Source organism: Tachypleus tridentatus, chromosome 1 (genome assembly GCF_004210375.1).
Source record: "Tachypleus tridentatus isolate NWPU-2018 chromosome 1, ASM421037v1, whole genome shotgun sequence".
NCBI lineage: Eukaryota > Metazoa > Arthropoda > Merostomata > Xiphosura > Limulidae > Tachypleus > Tachypleus tridentatus.
This window is the reverse complement of record NC_134825.1, coordinates 83,563,633-83,584,168: the sequence shown is the minus strand read 5'-3', so window position 1 is coordinate 83,584,168 and position 20,536 is coordinate 83,563,633. Positions and strand designations below refer to the sequence as shown.

General features: G+C 33.8%; 1 protein-coding gene across 4 annotated transcripts in view; it reads left to right on the top strand.

Annotated features, from left to right (window-relative positions):
• Positions 1 to 5,047: 5,047 nt before the first annotated feature.
• LOC143253897 (attractin-like protein 1) overlaps positions 5,048 to 20,536 on the top strand; it is a 63,232-nt gene continuing 47,743 nt past the window's right edge. For 2 of the 4 annotated variants that reach the window (XM_076508470.1, XM_076508455.1), the window contains exon 1: positions 5,048 to 5,353. In XM_076508470.1, the coding sequence (XP_076364585.1) occupies positions 5,106 to 5,353 (248 nt within the window). In that variant the 5' untranslated portion in view covers positions 5,048 to 5,105. Of the gene's footprint in view, positions 5,354 to 18,406; positions 18,582 to 20,536 lie in introns of all 4 variants that reach the window. The other 2 variants (XM_076508479.1, XM_076508462.1) reach the window with 2 other exon arrangements.

Sequence of the window (20,536 nt, the reverse complement as noted above, 5' to 3'; positions counted from 1 at the left end):
TTACCATTACGAGTTGGGTGAGATCTGCCTAGCTTGTAACTACGAAAGAATCCATGACACTAATTGGACTACTGGCTGTTGGCTATCTTATATGCAAAGTAATTTTGATTTTACGAATTAAAAATACTTTTATGCATCAAATCATTTTCAGTTTTCACATGCGAAATCTTTATAACCTCCACATAATTATCTTTTTTTTATATAAAAATCTGTATAACTTATCTGTTATTGTCACTACTGTGTCTCTCTACGACCTCGTAACTACCATAAAAATTAGGATATAAATGTAAATTATGCTCTTTTTTGTTCTGGAATGACTACAAATTATAACATGGAAACATAAATGTTTAAACTAAATAGCTTAACTTTCATAATATTATACATTTATATAGATTTATTATTTTTATTATATTGATCTTTCAACTGTGCCTGGCTAACATTATAGAAGTTAAAATGACGCAGCGCACGTGCACTCCTGTTATCGTATCCAAGAATATAGAGTTGGCCTTTACAAATTGACTTGTCTTTGCTGTGTTTTAGTATTTTGTATAATACAGTTACATTTCAGTAATAATATACATGTGTTATATATGTATATACATTATTACTATTTACAAATAAGTTCTTAAATTTCAGTTATTTTTCTTAAAGTAAGTAAAATATTATAGAAAACAATTACCTCTTCTAATTACGAACTTTGTACTCGTTTGCTCTTTCTCATAGATTGTTAAGCCTTATCATATTCTGCAGGTGGAGGATATGAAACCAAATATTTTTAAGGATTTGTATATACATTTTATAATAACCGAAAATAATAAATTGGTATACCAATACCACAGAATTCCACTATATTTTATCAAGCTTAGTAACTAGGCCATACTTGGGTCTAAAAAATATGAAATTTCGAACTCACTAAAATATTACCTAACTACTTGAAATCTTGCATAAAAAAACGAGTTTGCCACCGGAAAGTTTCAAAGAAGCTGAGAAAGCTACTAAGGGGCATTCTGAGCTTTCGATTGGTTATTCACACGTCACAGATAGAAGTAGATATACATAAACAAGTGTTCCAAAAATGGATAGAGGTGAGCAGGGCCACTGTATTTGTGTCAGTAAATGTAGTAATATCTCAGCAAACACAAAAGCTAAAAAGTTCATATTTTATATTCTAGGTTGTAATCGGTAATTTGAGTTCCTAATTCGTAAGAGATTATTAACAAACATCTGATTTGAACCAAAGCTACATTCAAGACATCCACATGACAAACAAAAATCGATATTTAGGATTTTTGGATATTTACTTCTGAATTAAGAAATTAACTAATACATAATATTAAAATATGAATTGTAGTCGAGAATTTGCAACCAGATCTATTCACGTATATTCCTACAATAGTAGTTCAATAAAATTTCAAGTGTGAGTCTACAAACACGATGACATGGTAGCAGCGGATAATAGGAATACTTTTATGTTGATGTTACTGGTTATTGATATTTTCCTTGTTGTTGGTTGAATGGATGGGTCTATGGTCCCTTGTGTTAATGTAGGTTGACCCTCCCAGTGTTAAGATAATCTCTGAAATGACTTCAGTTCCAAAGGAGGCTTCTTCACTTTAGAAAATTGGTGCTCCTTCCAAAGGTGCAAACTCATAAGGTGACAGTGGTGTTTCTTAATGGAACCTACTCCAATGGGAAATTTTACAGTGTTATGCTAACTCTCTGACATTTTAAACATCTCTGATTTAACTAGGGTTTGTGTCAGTTCTGGGATGAAATCATCAACTGGAGTATCAGAATTGTTGGGCTCCATTAGGGTGTCAGCTACTGCAGGCAAACCCATCTTGATAGAGCCCTCTCTTGGAGGCCTAGAAGTTGTCAGGTGGTTTATGACAAGCTGTAGTATTGGAGCCCCTTGCGATTTATGGATCATTTCATTTGTAACTAGGATAAAACTTATATATACAACGAGTTGATAAGCAATGTGTCTTCATCCTTTTACCCTGATTCTGTTAACTCTAGCATCAATCCGGTTTTTGTGTCTCGTTGATTGCAAGGTAGTCAGTGGTATCTCCAAGGATTCTGACAGAAAACTTCAAGAAAAGGCTTCTTCCATTTCGTAGTGTAGAAGTAGGCAGAATAAAGTAAAATTAACTATTTGACCTTAACTAGAAAAAATCAAGAGTGTAATATAAAGTCAATCAAATTTTGATTATACAGAAGCTCAGCTAAATAATTATGTGTCTAAATTCTAAATTTCTAGTTACAAGAAATTTTTGTCTAAAGTTGCTTTTAGATACACAATATAGATATGTTACTTTTTCTTAATTTACAGTACTACGGGCTTTACGTGCACTCAAATGTATAACATTTGCGAACAATGCTTTTGTGGATGTCCCAGTCCTTCAGATTCCACCTTGTCTTGTCCTTGACCAGAACTGGGCAACTCAGTGTTATGGTCTAGATGATAACAGATAATACAGACACCTTGTAACTCATCTACATTCGTTTCACTACTGTCTGATTATGATATGAAAATAGCCCGTTACAGTGAGAAAAAGAGGGTAAGCTACAAGCATTGGTTCTTGTACAAATGACTGAAATAGGCTAACCATCATGGAAATTTATTAACATTGACATCACATTACAATTGTATTTCTTTCATATACAAGTTTGGTACAAACTAAAGAAACTTAATATGGCATTATATGTGTCATTTACTACCTGGCTGTATACGTACAGTCTGCATTCGATTATTTTAAATAACACTTGTACTGGAACATGAAAATACTTAATACAACTGTGCATCGTTAAAAAATTTCAATCTGCATGATTGGAAATGTTCAATAATAATCAACTAAAACATTGGGAACGCCAAAACTACTTATTGATCAATGTATAAACCTTGGTCCACTTTGTGAAGTAGTTGATAATGATAGGTATATATATCAGTGACCTCTTACAATGTAACAGAATAAATTAGTAATATCCAAGGTTATCTTTTGCAAAGACGACCCAACATTTTTTTTTTTTTTTGAGATTATGTTGCTTCAGCTGGATCTTGTTATAAATTCCACACGTTGTACGGTATTTATACCATCATACAACATCTTGGTTCAAATGGGACTAAAACAACAACTGGATTATTTTAGTATAACCATAAAATTAATATGTAAAGTTCAAACACGGTCTTGATAGGCTACATTCGTGTAAAGCAAAGATTGGTACTTTTTGTTTTACAGTTATGTTTACATCTTTTTTGTGTTTGTATTCGTTTTCGTCTCTTAAAAATGGTGGAAAAATTTTTCCAGCCCTTCGTTACTGTAATATTTAGTACTTACCGATTCGTTCCAGCTTCACCTGCGAATACCACGTTAATAAAATATTTCCAAGATTTGAATACGTTGTAATCTGACATAAGACAAAATAGTTTCTGAACACCAGAAAAATCTAGATGTTTCTTAGCTAATAAGTAATTGCCACTTTCCTATAACTTTCAAATTCATCATTACAGATACACACACATACAAAAAGGCAAAACGTTTGTTTGTTTTTAAAATTCGCTCAAAGCTACACGAGGGCTACCTGCGCTAGTCTTCCCCTATTTTGCAGTGTAAGACTAGACGGAAGGCGGCTAGTCATCACCACCCACCACCAACTCTTGGGCTACTCTTTTACCAACGAATAGTGGGAATGACCGTCACATTATAACGCCTCCACGGCTGAAAGGGGTGCATGTTTGGTGTGACGGAGATTCGAACCCGCGACCCTCGGATTACGAGTCGTGTGCCTTAGCCGTCGGGACTAGGTAAAACGTGAACATCAGCTCAGTAAAGATTCGAATGAAATTATTTTTCTGAGTAATAATTTCTCATTTAAGTGTTCGCAATAGTTCATGATGAACAATTAAATATTAAGAAAGATTTGTTTAACTGAGACATTTGACTCGTTCATTTGCATTAGATACATATATTTTTATTATTTGAAAATTAAATCCATTGTTGGCTTGCAGTACAAACTTAGCAACAATTGAAAATTTAAGAAAATACACGATGGTGTCCACGTATATATATATATATGTATTGAGTTAGCTACTTAATTGTATCCCAGTCTGCTTGAAGAGTCCTAGAATTGGATGAAAGGCTTCGTCAGTACTAGATATAGTAGATACAGTGTGTTTGACATTATTATTATACTCTGAAGTTTTTGTAAAAAACTATGAAATTATCGATACTATTCAATGCGTGACAATTATAATTCCACGAGTGTCAGCAAAATAGCTAGCAGTTTGTTTGTTTTAAATCCAAGGTACTTAATTTTTTATATTCCAATTGGCTGCTGGGTATACAAATATAGGGCTGTAAACAATACCTTAAAAAAAGATTACACGAGTGACAACAAAATTAATTAACGATGTACATTCTCTAATCTCAAATCGCTCCTTAGTCGTTCAGCATACCTTTGCAGGTTTCCAACCAAAAATACATGTTTCGATACCAGTGGTGAGTAAAGCACAGGTAGCCCATGGTGTAGCTTTAATCTTAAATAATAAATCGTTATCCTAATTTATTTAGATTTTTTAAAGGCTTATATTTTGAAGCTTGATATTTGCTGAAGGTAAACGAGCTACTGTGACTTTTAGATTTGGTTAACTGACATGTTATTTTATTGACGCCAAATGAAATCGTTTTAAAAACTCACAATATCAGAATGATGTAGAACGTTCATAGTTATAGGGCGTAAAAACAGAGAACCATGTTGGCCTTAAAAGAGAGTATTTGTTTGTTATTAAACATAAAGTTACTTTGGACTGTTTCAGGTATCGAACCTCCAGTTTTTGCGTTATAAATCCTCAGTCTAACCGATGTACTACCGGAGGGTTACTTTGAAAGATTAAAAATGTTTGACGGGAGAAGATAGACAATTTTATTTCGTTTTTGCTATAGTAACACACAAATCTTTCAAGTTGTGATAATTAACTATAATAAAAACTTAAAAAATCGAAATTATTTTTTTAAAATGTGAAGTTTTGTATATTTTAACACGAAGGGGCGCTTAGCTGTGTGTTGTCAGCAGCAGGGGGTTGACATGGTAGATTTAGTATTGTGATGGGAAATGGCCTATCAATGTGGCAATTGTCTTTGTGGGTGATATTTAGGAAAAGAAAAATAATATTAAATATATCAAGAAGTTTTTTACTGTTTTTTTTTACACTTCTTATGTGCATTGAGACTATTTTGGCAGAAGGAAAATGCGGTGACGTTGAATGTGTTCACGGATCTTGCCGTGATGGAAGATGTTTGTGTGACCCAGGATGGCAAGGCTTATCCTGTCAACGATGCGGCGGACGCGTGAGGTAAGTGACCTGAGTTGTTCCTTTATTTTAGCATAGTTCATACCCTGGAGTGGTTTCACTGTGTTAGTCTAGTAGTCTGTATTAATATTTTAACTATTCGCATTGGAAAACACATTTCAAAATAGACATGATTTAATTTGAAATAATGTTAAAAGTTAAGGACATATACTTTATTACTTATAAGTATATTGTAAAAGTCCTGTTGTTTACTACAGTTTAAAGCACTTGTGGGAGGAGATGAGATACCAAAAGCTTTTGCTATCATGAAAGTGCCACTGAACTTTCTATTTCGTAATTTATGTGGTCACTATGGATAGTTTTTCACATAACAAAAAAATAGTTGTGTTGCCCATCTGTTGTTGACCTTATATGTATAAATAATGCAAGAATTGCTGTACCATTACATAATTTTAAAACTAAAAGGTCTTCAGTGTTACTGTTAAAAGTAGTTGAAATACCAAAATTTCACTTACCCCAGAATAATAAACATTTATGGGTTGTTTTATTGTTCTACTCATAAAATCAGCTTGCTTAATAAGTCCAAAGCTGTGTTAGTTTTTACATTCAAGAATCTTGTAGTGCAGTGTTTTATTTAATGATTGAGTGCAATTGCAATAAACGTTTTTATGTAATGACTACTATTTTGTTTGTTAATATTTTGATAAATACAGATTTTGTAGATTTTGCTTGATCATGGTGTTGAGGCAGTGCTCTATTGCTAATAGAAAAGCTGATAGACTATTTGGGTGTGTTTATAGATTTATTAATTAAAAGGCAAAGAGGCAGTTATCACATTATAAAAATCAATAGTTACGTATCATTTGGAATATTATATTCAGTTTTGGTATATGTATCAAAGAAAGGTTATTGACTTATTGGAAAAGGTTCTGAGGATGGTTTCTAAAAAGATTTTGGAAATTTAAATGTTCTCTTGTGATAATAAATCAAGATCTATTCACTTGTTTTTATTTTTTAAGAAAAGAAATGTGAGAGATAACTTGAAGGCCTGTACGTAATCATTTGGGAGACTGATAGGATTAAAGCCTAAGGTAGTAGTAGTAGTTGTTCACATACATATACACACAACTTAGAGAATCCTAGAGCCACTGACTATAGTCCCCTTTCTTTGCATTGTGTTTAATATTTGTTTTATAGATTGGATTATATTTTTTTTAGTCTGAAATACATAGGAAAGAAAAATATTGGTATTTCAGAAGATAGAATATAAAAATATTAACCATTGTATCCAATTCTGATAAATTTTTATTTCTTTCTCTTGTATTTTGAAGACAATGGTATGAGAGAATCCCAAGTTTAATGTTGAAAAAGACAGTATACCATGGCTCCAGTTTAAACAGTTTTATTTTTCCAAATGGGTAATTCTTAGAGCTGGATGATCAGTGTGATTTTATAATTGATTAATCATTGTACTCATTAGTTGATTACATTTAACTAATTGACTATTCTTACAGGAGACTTGGATGGTTGTAATAAATAATGGTAATAGAAATGAATCTTGATTGCTTATTTTCTTGAGTTGTCACATTAACTTACTAAACTGAACAACTTTGAATTAACAAAAAGAAATAGAAATACTTGAATTACTTGACTAGTTGAAATAATTGGAAGCATTAATTTCAATTAATTGATTGTTTTATATGACACTAATATTTAAAATCTATGTTCATATGTAATTGAATGTATTGATTAAGTTTACAGCCCAGTTCTAATCATTACAAGTAGTTATAATATTATAACATGCAAACAACGAAGCACTGCCTTTGTTAAAATAAAAAAAAACTTAAACCCACCATTTGCTTTTCAGGAAATTACTGTTTTCACTTTTAAACTTGAAACAACTGTGATGTTATAGTCTCCACTACTGTCATTGGTAGTCCATTTTAATTTCTTTATTTATCTTTTCTTTTTAGTTCTGTAATTTTTTCATCCAATTCTGTTTTATACTTGTTATGGCATTTATCCTTGATTTTGTTATTTATGTCTATTGGGGTTTAGGCTTGATTTTTGAAAGCCACTATTCGGAATTGCTGCTTACAAAAAAATTACCAGTAGACAAGCCATCCAAACCTAGTATACCCACAGTCAGTGCCATTTTAAGTACTATTGTGTTTAAGTACCATACTAATGGTTTTCAAATAATCAGTAATAGTGAATAATGTAAATACAGAAAAGAACCATAAAAACTCTGGCTTTCATTATGGGATAGATGATTTAAACTTAATCACTGATGAAGAAAAGGTTGTTTTGGAAAATCAGAATGACAAGGTTCTTTCACCCAATAATATTCTAAAATGCTTAAAAATTTTAGCTCTACATTGCTTGAGAGGTAAAAGTAAACCATTACACTGAATGCATTATCAAAAGTAAACTTTTAGTCATTTTTCAATACAAAAACTATTTCAAAACATTTTATTTAATTTTATAAATAAAATGGTTCAAACTGACAAATTTAGATTCTGGGATCATTTCAGAATGCTAAAACCAAAATTTTTGTGAATATTCTGAATGTACTATATCTCTAGGGGTAAAGCCACAATCATTTTTAACAAAAGATACTCATTCAATCTCCTAGCTTGAATAGTGTAGTTTTTATTGACTTTTTCACCAGTCACTGTTTCTCAGTCTTAGCTGTCAATGTGTGATGTAACTGTATCTCAGCTTTGAGAAGTCATAGGCTAATGCTTTAACCATACAATGAAAGTTACCTGTACAAGCTAGTATGGCTTCCAGTTTAGTAACTTCTATAGAGAGTAGACCACATTGATAAAAATCTTAGCTATGTGATACATTGCTGAAAGAGAAGATAGTTTTGAATAACTTTTGCAACAATTACAATTTTGATTTTTTTAAATAAACTTCCAAAAAACTTGATTTGTCATTTTATACTTAATTTCACTTATTATTTTGAGAAAAACAAAACAAAATAAGGGTAGACTTAGTTACATTATTTTACATACAACTGTATCAGAGTTTTTCATTCACAAGTCTGCTGTTTGTTAGGCTTTGTAGGTCAAAGTAACTACTTGAAAGGCCAAAGAAAGGTACCAAACACAAATTTGAAAAAAAAAGAATATATATAAGTGAATATATAAAATGGGTTTAAACTTATCACATATTAAATGAAACCTTCTTACTAACAATAAAAAAATTATATTTGCTCATAGTTTGATATCATAATAAAACATTAATTTTATTGTATGCCAGCAATCAGAAACACAGTGAAACTGTGTGTTTTTCAGATCAAAACAAAAGGAAAATTTACAGTTTCATAGAATAAAACTTGTTTAATAATTTAATGACATTGTTGTTTTGAATTAAGCACAAAGCTACACAATAGGCTATCTGTGCTCTACCCACCACAAGTATTGAAACCCGGTTTTTAGCGTTGTAAGTCTGCAGACATACCGCTGAGCCACTGGGGGGCTAAAATACATTAAAAACTATTTTTAACTGATGATTATACCATACCAATGGTTGAAAGGATGAAATTATTAAAAGTTGTTTTGAACTAAGCACAAAGCTGCACAAAGGGCTACCTTTTCTCTGCCCACCACGGGTATTGAAACCTGGATTTTAGTGTTGTAAGTCCGCAGACATACCGCTGAGCTACTGGGGAGCAAAATTTTAGATTATAGCAAAGTCACATGCTGAGCCCACCGAGGGGAATTGAACCCCTGATTTTAGCATTGTAAATCTGAAGACATACCATTGTACTAGCAGGGAACGATAATGACATTGTGGAAAGAAATACAGATCAGAAATTTAAATCTAAAAAAGGCAAATGTTTACAATTATTTCCTCAAAAACTTGTCACAATGAACTGAAATATTTTTTCTTACCTTTAAAAATGTAAATATATTTTCTTTGAAAGCTTATTGTATAGGTAGGCAATGCATGCAAGTGGATTGGAGACTCATCTTGAATCCATTTTGCCCCAAATAATGTTTTTTTTACTATTTTTAATTATAAGAGGAGAATTTCTATCAATTATCATTCCAATTAAAGGTCTGGTGTGTAACAAAGTTGGATATTTCAGATATGTATTTTTAATTACCATTCATATGCATCTAGGTTGTTCTTTTTTTATCATGTGCACAAGAACCACAAATATGCCAATGATTGATTGATTCTGTCACCTTTCTTGCAAGCAGAAACAACATATTCTGGGCTGTATCACACTTTGAAAAAATCTAAATCTCATCTGTTACTGTTTCAGCTCCTTGTTCTGTTAGATATTCTTGTTAGTGAAGATTCATGGTTTTCAGTATTATGACTGGTTGTTTTGCAGTGTTTATTCTATAAGGTTCTAATGTTATTGTGTTTTTTTCCACTTAAAGGATAATATTTTTGCTTAGGTATTATAAGACATTGGAGCACTAATAGAAAAGTGACAGTCATTTAAAAGGTGACACTACAGTGATTTGGGAAAGCATGTAGTATTATCCTGTAAGTAAAACAATTACACTTGTAAATTGTTGTTTATTAATTTACTATTACATTAGCACAATGTACTTCCATACACAAGAGGTTGAGTGTTTTACTAAAATAATTTTGAAACTGCAATGTCTCATCTCATCCAGTAATAGTCTTTCTAATTAAAAGGAATATTGATTATATCCTTGTAGCATAGTTTTCATTTCAAAAGGCTCCATTACCAGGCTATTATGTGCTAAGCACACTGTTTCTCCCTGCATGTTTTCCATAATTCATCTAAGTGTAGTTAAAATCATTTTGCAATGCCTATTTCAACAAGTTTCGTATACAGATATCCATATGTAGGTATCTAGCAACTTGGTTGGTATGTTTTTGAGTAAAACAGCATTAATTCCTGTTTTATTAACAAGTTATAGAAGTTATGCAATGGTTGAATAGATCCATTGTGGAAACAACTTGTATCCTTATATGTTGCTTTTCTAGTTGAAGATCCTTCTTGATTATGTTGTGCATTGTTCTGAGGTATATGGATGATCTTTGTCACTCATTGACTTTTGTGTTTGCAGATTCTTACCTGTTACAGAATGGTTACATGGCTTGGGTACTACTTATTGCAGTGTTGTTGTTTTTCACTAGTCCTAGTTCTCCAAGTTGTTCCATATTCCTTGGTTTTCAAATTTCATTAAGTAGAAGTGATATTTTCATATTGCAAAAGTTAAATAATTTATCTGAAAGCATCTTTATGATCTAAATATATGAATATTTTACATTAGAAAGAGCTGATATATACCCTTCCCAAAAGTGATCATTTATTACCTATGAAATATTAAATGTCAAAATGTTCCAGGTATGTTTGCTGCCTCTTTCTTTTCAGAATTTCTATATTTTCTTTGGTGATATGTTTTTCATCATACATTTGAGACATTGGAATCTCTAGTTCCCTGTCTTCTTGCTCTGACTGCTAATGTTTTCAGCCAGGAATGGAACTACACATCTGTCTCTCTTCCCATTCTCCTTCTTCTCTAAATGATTTCATTCATTGTTGATACTCCATGTTCAGTCCTTCTGATAGTTATTCCCCTCGATGTGTATTTCTGTACAGGGAAGGTTCTATTCTTTCAGTTTACCTCCACTGGGATCTAAACATCCACCCACATGTTTGCTGTGCATGGCAACCCGTGAAGGAGAGGAGAGGATCCTGATGGTTCATGGGTCCAACCCTAACACACCACTTTGGCCTTGAATTCCTGTAGGTGGGCAGCCTTGGGGTGGTTCCCCTTGGGTCAATCAGCTGGTCCACTCGGGCTGAGGTCAAATAAGTCCCAGTGTTGGATGTTCTCAACAGGTGTTCTCAACAGCATTGCATCTCATGCTGATGTTTGGGTATGGTGCTCACAAAACCCTGACATTGCTGCAGTAGGTGGGGTCAGTAGTCACCAAAATTTACCTTTCTTTATTATGGACACTCCCATTAAAAATCTTAATAAAATAGTGATAAAACAGTCTATAGGTAAACACCCACATCTTGAAGATTCTGAGCAGCAATCCTCACTTTTTGTACCACCTGTTCTGCCTCATTTTCTTAAATTGCATTCACTCTCAGACAAACCTTTAGGGCAAATGCCTCCCCTTTTCATTCAGAAGGGACAAGAGGGACTAGCTGGCTCTCCAAAGTCAGTAAAGAACCTTGGATCTGGTGACATATTGATGAAAACCTTCACATCTCAACACAGTGAACTCCTCTTGCATTCAAAGCAAAGGCAATTGGGGATATACTTATTGAGGTTATACCTCATGCTACTGTGAATTTGTCATGAGGAGTTATTGTTGAGAGGGATTTGAAGAACATCCCAGAGTCAGAGATTCTCACTGGTTTCTCCACCTAAGGAGTTTCTGCAGTGAGACGTATATCTACTCGAAAAGATGGAATTATGGTGCTGACCAATGTCCTCGTTCTCACATTTATTTCACCATATCTGCCTGCCACCATCAAGGCAGGTAATCATAGTTGCAGAGTACGGCCATACATTCTAAACCCTCTCCGATGTTTCCAGTGTCAGCGGTTTGGTCATTCAAAGACATCATGTCATAGTTTCTTGATGTGTGCTCGTTGCAGTAGCAAGGACCTCGATGCCTACAAGTGTGAAATGGACCCTCATTGCATCAATGACAATGCCTACTTTCATCTTGCTGTAAGTGGTTGGAAAAAGAGGTGCAGCATTTGAAAATGATTCATAACATTACTTATCCTGAGGCTCAAAAATTGCAGTCCACAACCTCATCTCAGATGTATGCTGCTGCACTTCATTTCACAACTACAGTGGGAGTGCAGACAGATCTATCTGTGCCTCCAAAAGAATTGTTCTCCAAACAAATGAAAAGTCTTTTGACCTCCCTGGTTAAAAAAGTTGATGACTCATTTCTAAACCCATCTCTGTTCCTCCCATACATTCCAACAAACCCCTTGATCCACATCCTTTGTATCCAGGCACAGGTGTTTCTTCAGATACATCTTTTTCTCCCACCCCAAGTTGCAAAACAATCATTCGTTTGCATCCTCAGTCACTGGAATCCCCTTCCAACAACAAATACCTGCCCAACTGACCCAGGGCAGGATCCATGGAGGTCGATAGACCTCCTCTGAATAAAGACAGTCAGGAAAAAAGACGTGGTCGTAAATAGAAGGGTTCTCCAGCCAATTCGCCTAAACATCATTAAAAATGGCCACCTTGATACAGTGGAACTGTTGAGGATTTATGTTTTAATCTGGATTATATCAAAACATTGATTGCTTCCTACTATCCTGTATTTCTTTCCTTACAGGAAACATTTCTGAAACCTGCCGATACAGTCACCTTTCGGCAGTTTTCTTTGGACAGAAATGACAGGCTGTGTGATGGACAAGTGCATGGAGGGGTGGCACTGTTGGTTGATTAGCATGTGCCTACCCTGTCTTTGCCACTCAACACACCCTTGGAGGCCGTGGTCATCCGTGTTTCCTTGGGTCATACCATCACTGTTTGTTCTCTCTACCTGTCACCTGGAGAGACCTATGATCAATCAGACCTTGATGCTCTCATTGAACAGTTGCCATCTCCCTTTTTCATCCTGGGGTATTTTAATGGACATCATCCCCTCTGGGGAAGTGCTGATATTCATAGGAGAGGTTGCTCTGCAGAGCGTATGCTCTCTGATCACAACCTTTCTCTTTTCAATACTGGTTCTTCTACTTATTTCCATGCACCTGGTCAGTCCTTTACTGCTACTGACCTCTCAAATTGCCCCTTCATTATTCTCCCATTTTTCACGGAAGGTTGGCAATAATCCACAGGGCAGTGATCATTTTCCTATAATCTTGAGAGAGACTGGTCGAGGTCGATGCCACCCGACCTGTGTGCCACGGTGGAAGTTGGATCAGGCAAACTGACCTTCTTTCACTGCTCTCATGGAACTTTATCCTGCCATCATCTGTCAGCCATCAATAGGAAACTGTGTGGCAGCAGTAACTGACTGTATTATACAAGCAGCTGCTCAATGTATTCTTAAAACCTTGGCATGTTTTCCATGATATCCTCGTGTGTGGTGGAGTCCTGCCTACCACATGGCACAGAAGGCTAAAAAAGGGCTTGGGATACTTTCTGTAGATATTCCACACTCTGGAAAGCGATGTGGTTTGACGTCATACCCACCAAGCCAGAAGGAATCTTGAATTAAGTTCACCACCAGAATATCTTCTACCACCAGTTCCAAAGTCCTTTAGGACAAGATTCGAAAAGTCAGTGGGCAATATAATTCTGTCCCCCTCTCAATTTTGCTCTCTGATGGCCACATAGTAGCTGATATCCTGAGCATTGCCGATACTCTAGGTGAAAGCTTTTGCCAGGTATCTAGCACTTTTGCTTCTTCTTCCTCTTTCTTAGCCATCAAGACTCGGGCAGAGCAGTCACCTCTTTCCTTTTGAGCTGATTGTCTCCATGACTGTAATCGTTCCTTTACACTGGTGGAACTCAAACTGGCCCTTCATCGGTTCTTGGGGCTTATCTTTGACCGTAAGCTGATCTTTATACCACAAATCAAGGAGCTACAGGTTAAATGTACAAGAGCATTGAACATCCTCCGTGTCCTCTCTTCCACCACTTGGGGAGTGGATTGACATTCTGTGCTAAAGATATATCGTGCTCTTATTCGATTAAAACTCTACTATGGATCACTGGTCTATGACACTGCCAGTCATAGTCTTAAAGATGTTAGACCCTATTCATCATCAAGGACTTTGGCTCTGCACTCGGGCTTTTCCCAGTTCAGAGCTTATACATAGAGTCTCATGAACCTTATTTGCACCTCTGCAGTTTGCAACTGTCTTTACTGTTGTGTTTTCCTTCATCTGTGGGCCATATGTTTTCAGAACAGATGGTCTTTCATTGTTCCTTATGGCCTTCATCTCCAGGAGCAGTTGGATGAATTGGGTCTGTCCTTGGATAACATTGCTGTATCCACTGGTCAGCCCATCCCACCATGGCTTCTTACAGTTCCCAATTGTGACCTATCCCTAAGTCATCTGAGAAAAGTAGGCATTCTTGATTGGAAATACTGTCTGCTATTTGCTGAACATCTTTCGAACCATCCTTCCATTCCTATTTATACAGATGGTTCGAAATCAGGTGACTGTGTGGGCTCTGCCATGGTTTGTTGTGGTTCGGTGGTTGCGTGCAGACTCCCCTCTACAGTTTCTGTGTTCACTGCTGAACTGTATGCCATTTGTCTTGCTTTGGATCACATAGAAGCTAAGCAGTACTCAAACTGCACTATTTATACTGACTCAATTAGTTCTCTACTGGCACTGGAATCGCTTCACATTGGTTCATACCCTGTTCTTGCCAATATTCAAAACCGACTGGTCCATTTCTGTTTAACATCTACATCTATCCAGTTTTTCTGGATTCAGGGCCACGTTGCTATTTGCAGGAACGAGCTTGCCGACACTGCAGCTAAGTCTATCTGCTCTGGCACTATCACTGCTGTGCCTGTTCCATACATGGACTATGGTCCTGTATTCAAGGATCAGCTCCATGCCAGCTGGCACTTGACTTGGATTGAGCAACGTGAAAACAATCTTTTCCAAATAAAACCCTGTATTGGACTTTGGCCGTCTTGCTTCCATGAGGATCGAAAAGAGAAAGTTGTTCTAACTAGACTATGCATTGGTCACAGTTTTTTTATCTCATCATGTTCTTTTATCTAGTTTTTTACTGTAGTTTTTCTCTTAACGTTGTAGACTAGATGTAAACATTGGTTTTGTACAATTTATGTTTTTTTTTAAACTTTGTTTTGTTTTACCTTAATTTTCTTTTATGAATTTTACTAAATTTACTTTTTACCAGATGTTTTGCACAGATAGCCTAGCTGCTTTGTGCCATAAAACACTAAATCAACTGACCAACCAACGAACTGATAGCTATTTCCTGGCTGTCTCAGCTCTTTTTCCTGCCACTTTTCTATCTCCAACTCCCTCCTTTGTTACTTCTTCCTCTATCTACATCTCTTCTTATCTGCCTTCACTCACCATTGTTTCATCCAGACTTTTCTGTCCTCCATCTTCATGCTTGCTTTTCCTCTGTTCATTGGCAAGGTGATTCAGCTTTTCTGATGATAAGCCTCTTTTGTGGCTTGTTTCATTTGCCCTTCCTGCATGGAAGTTTCTTGGTACTAATGGAATTTTTCCTTCATTGTATTTCTGGGTTCAGGGTTTCCTCTTATTAATCAACTTATTAATCACCTGGAATTAGGCTGGGGTGTTATTTGGTAGTGTAATACAAAACATCCCACTACATAATGAACCAAACTATTTCCAGTGGTTAAGTCTAGTCAGTTGGGTGTAGAGTTCATTTTTGGACATGGGTATGGGATGCTACTGCTTTCATCTAAATATTTAGATAAATAAATACTGTAACCCTAGTTACAGTACACACTTGCATTCTGTTCTCTGGTGTGCAGTAATGGATGGTGTGATACGCTATTCTGTTGGCATTAGCATCTTTAACATTCAACAAAAGATTCTTAGGATAACTTCTCTTGCTCTACCACTGTTGGACAAAGAGTATTTCTTAGTTAACATGGTTGTGGTATCCAACTTAGAGCTGTGTCACTTTTGGATGTTACACTACATGGGTTTAGTAATAATAATGTTTTCAAAGATAAACTCGTCTTTAATGAAAAAAACTGCAGTAAATGGAACAAACTGTCAGAAGTCTGATATCAGAAAAACTAGACTTCTGACAGTTTGTTACATTTATTGTGTTTTTTTCACTGACTACTAAGTATGATATTGTTATTTTATTATTATTATGAGTCTGATATCAGAAAAACTAGACTTCTGACAGTTTGTTACATTTATTGTGTTTTTTTCACTGACTACTAAGTATGATATTGTTATTTTATTATTATTATGAGTCTGATATCAGAAAAACTAGACTTCTGACAGTTTGTTACATTTATTGTGTTTTTTTCACTGACTACTAAGTATGATATTGTTATTTTATTATTATTATGAGTCTGATATCAGAAAAACTAGACTTCTGACAGTTTGTTACATTTATTGTGTTTTTTCACTGACTACTAAGTATGATATTGTTATTTTATTATTATTATGAGTCTGATATCAGAAAAACTAGACTTCTGACAGTTTGTTACATTTATTGTGTTTTTTTCACTGACTACTAAGTATGATATTGTTATTTTATTATTATTATGAGTCTGATATCAGAAAAACTAGACTTCTGACAGTTTGTTACATTTATTGTGTTTTTTCACTGACTACTAAGTATGATATTGTTATTTTATTATTATTATGAGTCTGATATCAGAAAAACTAGACTTCTGACAGTTTGTTACATTTATTGTGTTTTTTTCACTGACTACTAAGTATGATATTGTTATTTTATTATTATTATGAGTCTGATATCAGAAAAACTAGACTTCTGACAGTTTGTTACATTTATTGTGTTTTTTTCACTGACTACTAAGTATGATATTGTTATTTTATTATTATTATGAGTCTGATATCAGAAAAACTAGACTTCTGACAGTTTGTTACATTTATTGTGTTTTTTTCACTGACTACTAAGTATGATATTGTTATTTTATTATTATTATGAGCTCATCTTTGTAATTTCTTTGCACTGACCTCTCACCATTTTCAGTGTGGATTATAGCTCTTTGTGGTGCAGGGAGGTAAGTAACATTTCTAAAGTTAACATTTTCCTTACCGAAAAATGTTTTCCACATAGATGCTCATTTCTTTCTGCACAACTTCCCACCCTTCTTTCCTTCCTATTTCTTGTATACTTAATTTGCCTCATTAAGAATGAAGCTGTGCTGTTTGCTGTGGAAATTACTCTGTACAGAGGAATTGTTGCCCTTCTGTTGATAAAGGGTTATAATCTAAAGATATTACCTTATAAGCTGGCAGATTAAACATTGGTATATGTAGAGGTGGAGATTTGTTTAAGGCTTTGTAAGGAAAATGTTAACTTTGTTAGATTTTGTTTATTATCAATCTGGTATTCTGTTAGTTTTGCTTGAAGTTATTTTATAGTGGAGTTATGTAAGTAGTTTTTCATACCACATGCTATGAGATTATGAAAAGATGTGAAAGATGCTGAACTAACAAAATCTGAGAAAGACGGGGATAATCATTTGAGAAACAGTACATTAAGAATTATATTCTAAAGGGAAATATTGTCCCTTAGCAACTATAAACATATGTTTTAGGATGGGCAAAAATTTAAAATATCCATAAACTAATTCTTTAAAGACAAGAATCTTCAGAATTGTGAAGAAATATATTTGTGAACATTTGTTTCATTTATCTTTTCGAATTACGAAAAATATATATTACAAAATAACAAAATATTCTGAAATATTGAAAAACCTGTTGAAATAGAATTATAGCTATTATTGTTATTTAAGTAGTAAGTAATTGAAACTTATTGATTTTACTGAATTGTTTGATAAGAATGCTGTATAATTTTTAGAAAGAGAATTATTCAGGTTGATTTTATATCGATAAAATTTGAAAATTTTTATTGGTGTTTACCTGTGTTTGATAGAAGAGCTAATAGTGTTTTGAGGTCTAGTTTAAAAAACTGATAATTAAAAGTAAGAAGAGTGTTATCTCCTGTTATTTAGGAATAGTAAGACCTAGGTTAGGTTTCTTTCTATTATTATAGGGAAGATACTGACAGATTAAAATGGGTGTGTAATTTATAGAATAATTCTTTGCTCAAGAAATTTTAGCTATGTAAAGAAGCATAAATACTTAGAGTGGAATGTATAGCTGTAGGACTTAGGGGACTTGATTCTGGTGCTTAAAATTATTATTAACTGAAAGAAGCTGTTTGTGGAAGATTTGTTTCAGTGGTAGAATTATGAGATTGTAAGTAAAAACTTAACTATTGAGGGTATTCAGAATACATTGTTTATGTAGGCTTAGAAATTCCGCATCCAGAATTTCTTAAAGCAAAACATCTGAGTTAGGATTCTAAATGTGAAAAGTGATCAACTTTCTTTGATAATGGGTTATTTGTTTGTATATTTCAGAGAAAGACCACATATAGCATGGGCTGGAGATCTTTATAATTTTTTTCAGAGCAAAGAAATGATTCCAGTTGGCTGAATTATTTTTGGTTAATGTATTTGTTTACATGTGCCAGTTACAAAAGCAGTTATTAAGTTTGAAACAACTTGCACTTTTAAGTTTCCAACTTTTACCTTGGTTAGTATCAGAAGTTTTTATGATTTGTATTTAAACCTGTACAAAAATGTGTTAATGGTCATAAAGTGGCAAAATATTTTAAGCAGTGTGTATTGAGGTGCATTTTTGTATAGACTCTAAATAACCTAAATGTTGAGAAGTTGAAAACAGTGTTCACTGATATTCTTTGTATGGTAAATTTTGATTTTGTTGGATTACAGGTTTTGAAATATTGTAAGAAGTTTATTGGTTCCTGTGGTATAAATTTTCTAATTGAACATCTGTTGGATTAAAACATGTTTTGCACCTACATGTTTTTATATTAAACACCAACATGTCTGTGATCTTGCTGCAGTTGTAGCCATTTACATTAGGTCACTTATCTGAATGTGTAGAACTGACTATAAAGAACAGTTACTGTTGTTTATAGAAAATAATTGTTACATGGACACTCCAGCCAATTGAAACATAAAGTTAATGCAGCTGTTCAAAGTTTTTATACCTGTCAAACCAGCCAGGTTGCTTTGTGTCTGTTTTGACTTGATGTTTAATCTGGTACTATCGAGTTAAGGTTTGATAAAGATGTAACATAAAGTGTTTCTGTAAAGAATATTATACTGTTCTTTAGCTGATGTATTTGTTGTATATATTTATTTGTAGTATATGCTTTTAGCATGCTAATTGTATTAAAACTACTGAATCTCTACCAAAAAGTAATCTCTATGTTTTGATGGTGTGTGTTGGACATGATTACCTATTTGTGTCATGCTTGACCACTGTTGTTTAAAACAGAGCATCCTCCAGTGAATAATGTTTGTTTCATAAAAGCGCAAAACCTGTAGTGACTCAAAAAATGAATATGGAATTGGTGTAGCTGTACAATGAAATAATTAGACTTTGTAAAAATCCTAGTCTTGACTGCTGAGCTCTGTACTCTGAGGAAGTCTACCCTTCATTCAAAGTGACAAGGTTATGCAAGCTGATAATAATCAGCAAAACTCTCTGCTTGTGTGAAGTTAGTTGAAATAAAGAGCATTAAATATAACCTTTTTTATGAAATAGATTTTAGTTTTAAATTAATATACTGTGAGTTCTATATAATATTATTTCAAGCTTATACATTGTTCTGTATAATGGTATTCCAAGTTTATACACTGACCTATATAGTTTTACCCCAAATTTATACATGGTATATAAAGGTAGTAGTAGTGTAGAACTTAGTTTCCAATTCAAGAGCCATTGACCTAATTATTTTCTTCAGAGTGTAGTAATATACAAAGTTTGACAAAGAGATGTTAAATAACCCTGAATTTAATGTATGGAACTGAAATAATTAATGATGACAAGAAACCCACTTGAAGTAAAAATATATTCTCAAGACAACTGGTATGGGTATTAAAACTTTAATTAAATTGAAGTACAGAACAATGTTTTGACCTTCATAAGTCATCTTCAGGTTAACAAGACAAAATATTTTGAGAATACATTGGAACTTAAATAATATAACTTGCCACTTGATCTTGTACAATTGAATAAATGTACACATTTTATATTCACACTTGTACAGTGTGAGGATATAATAAATTCACACGTTTATTAAAAATGTCACCGTAATTTACTAAAATGTACAAATTAAAATCATTTTTCTCTTTCAACAAGAACAAGGTTTTAAGCACTTTATCAAAAGATTAGAACTTGTTTTAAATACATTTGAATTAGTTGCCTATACCAACAGAAATTTATTTTATCTTATTGTGCCATTTAAAGAGAACCTTCAGACTAAACATGTTAAGCCATATGAATCAGATGAATAGCGTGAGTAAGGTGAGAAAATGTTCAGTAGTTTTGAAATTGCTTTGTGTAGTATTGGTTGACCAGGCTACTAACAAAGTTCAGAATATTAAAAAATATTTTTATTCTGAAAGCTTAGGATTAGGTGGTTCATTGTTAGTGAGAAATTTGTATGCAAATTATCA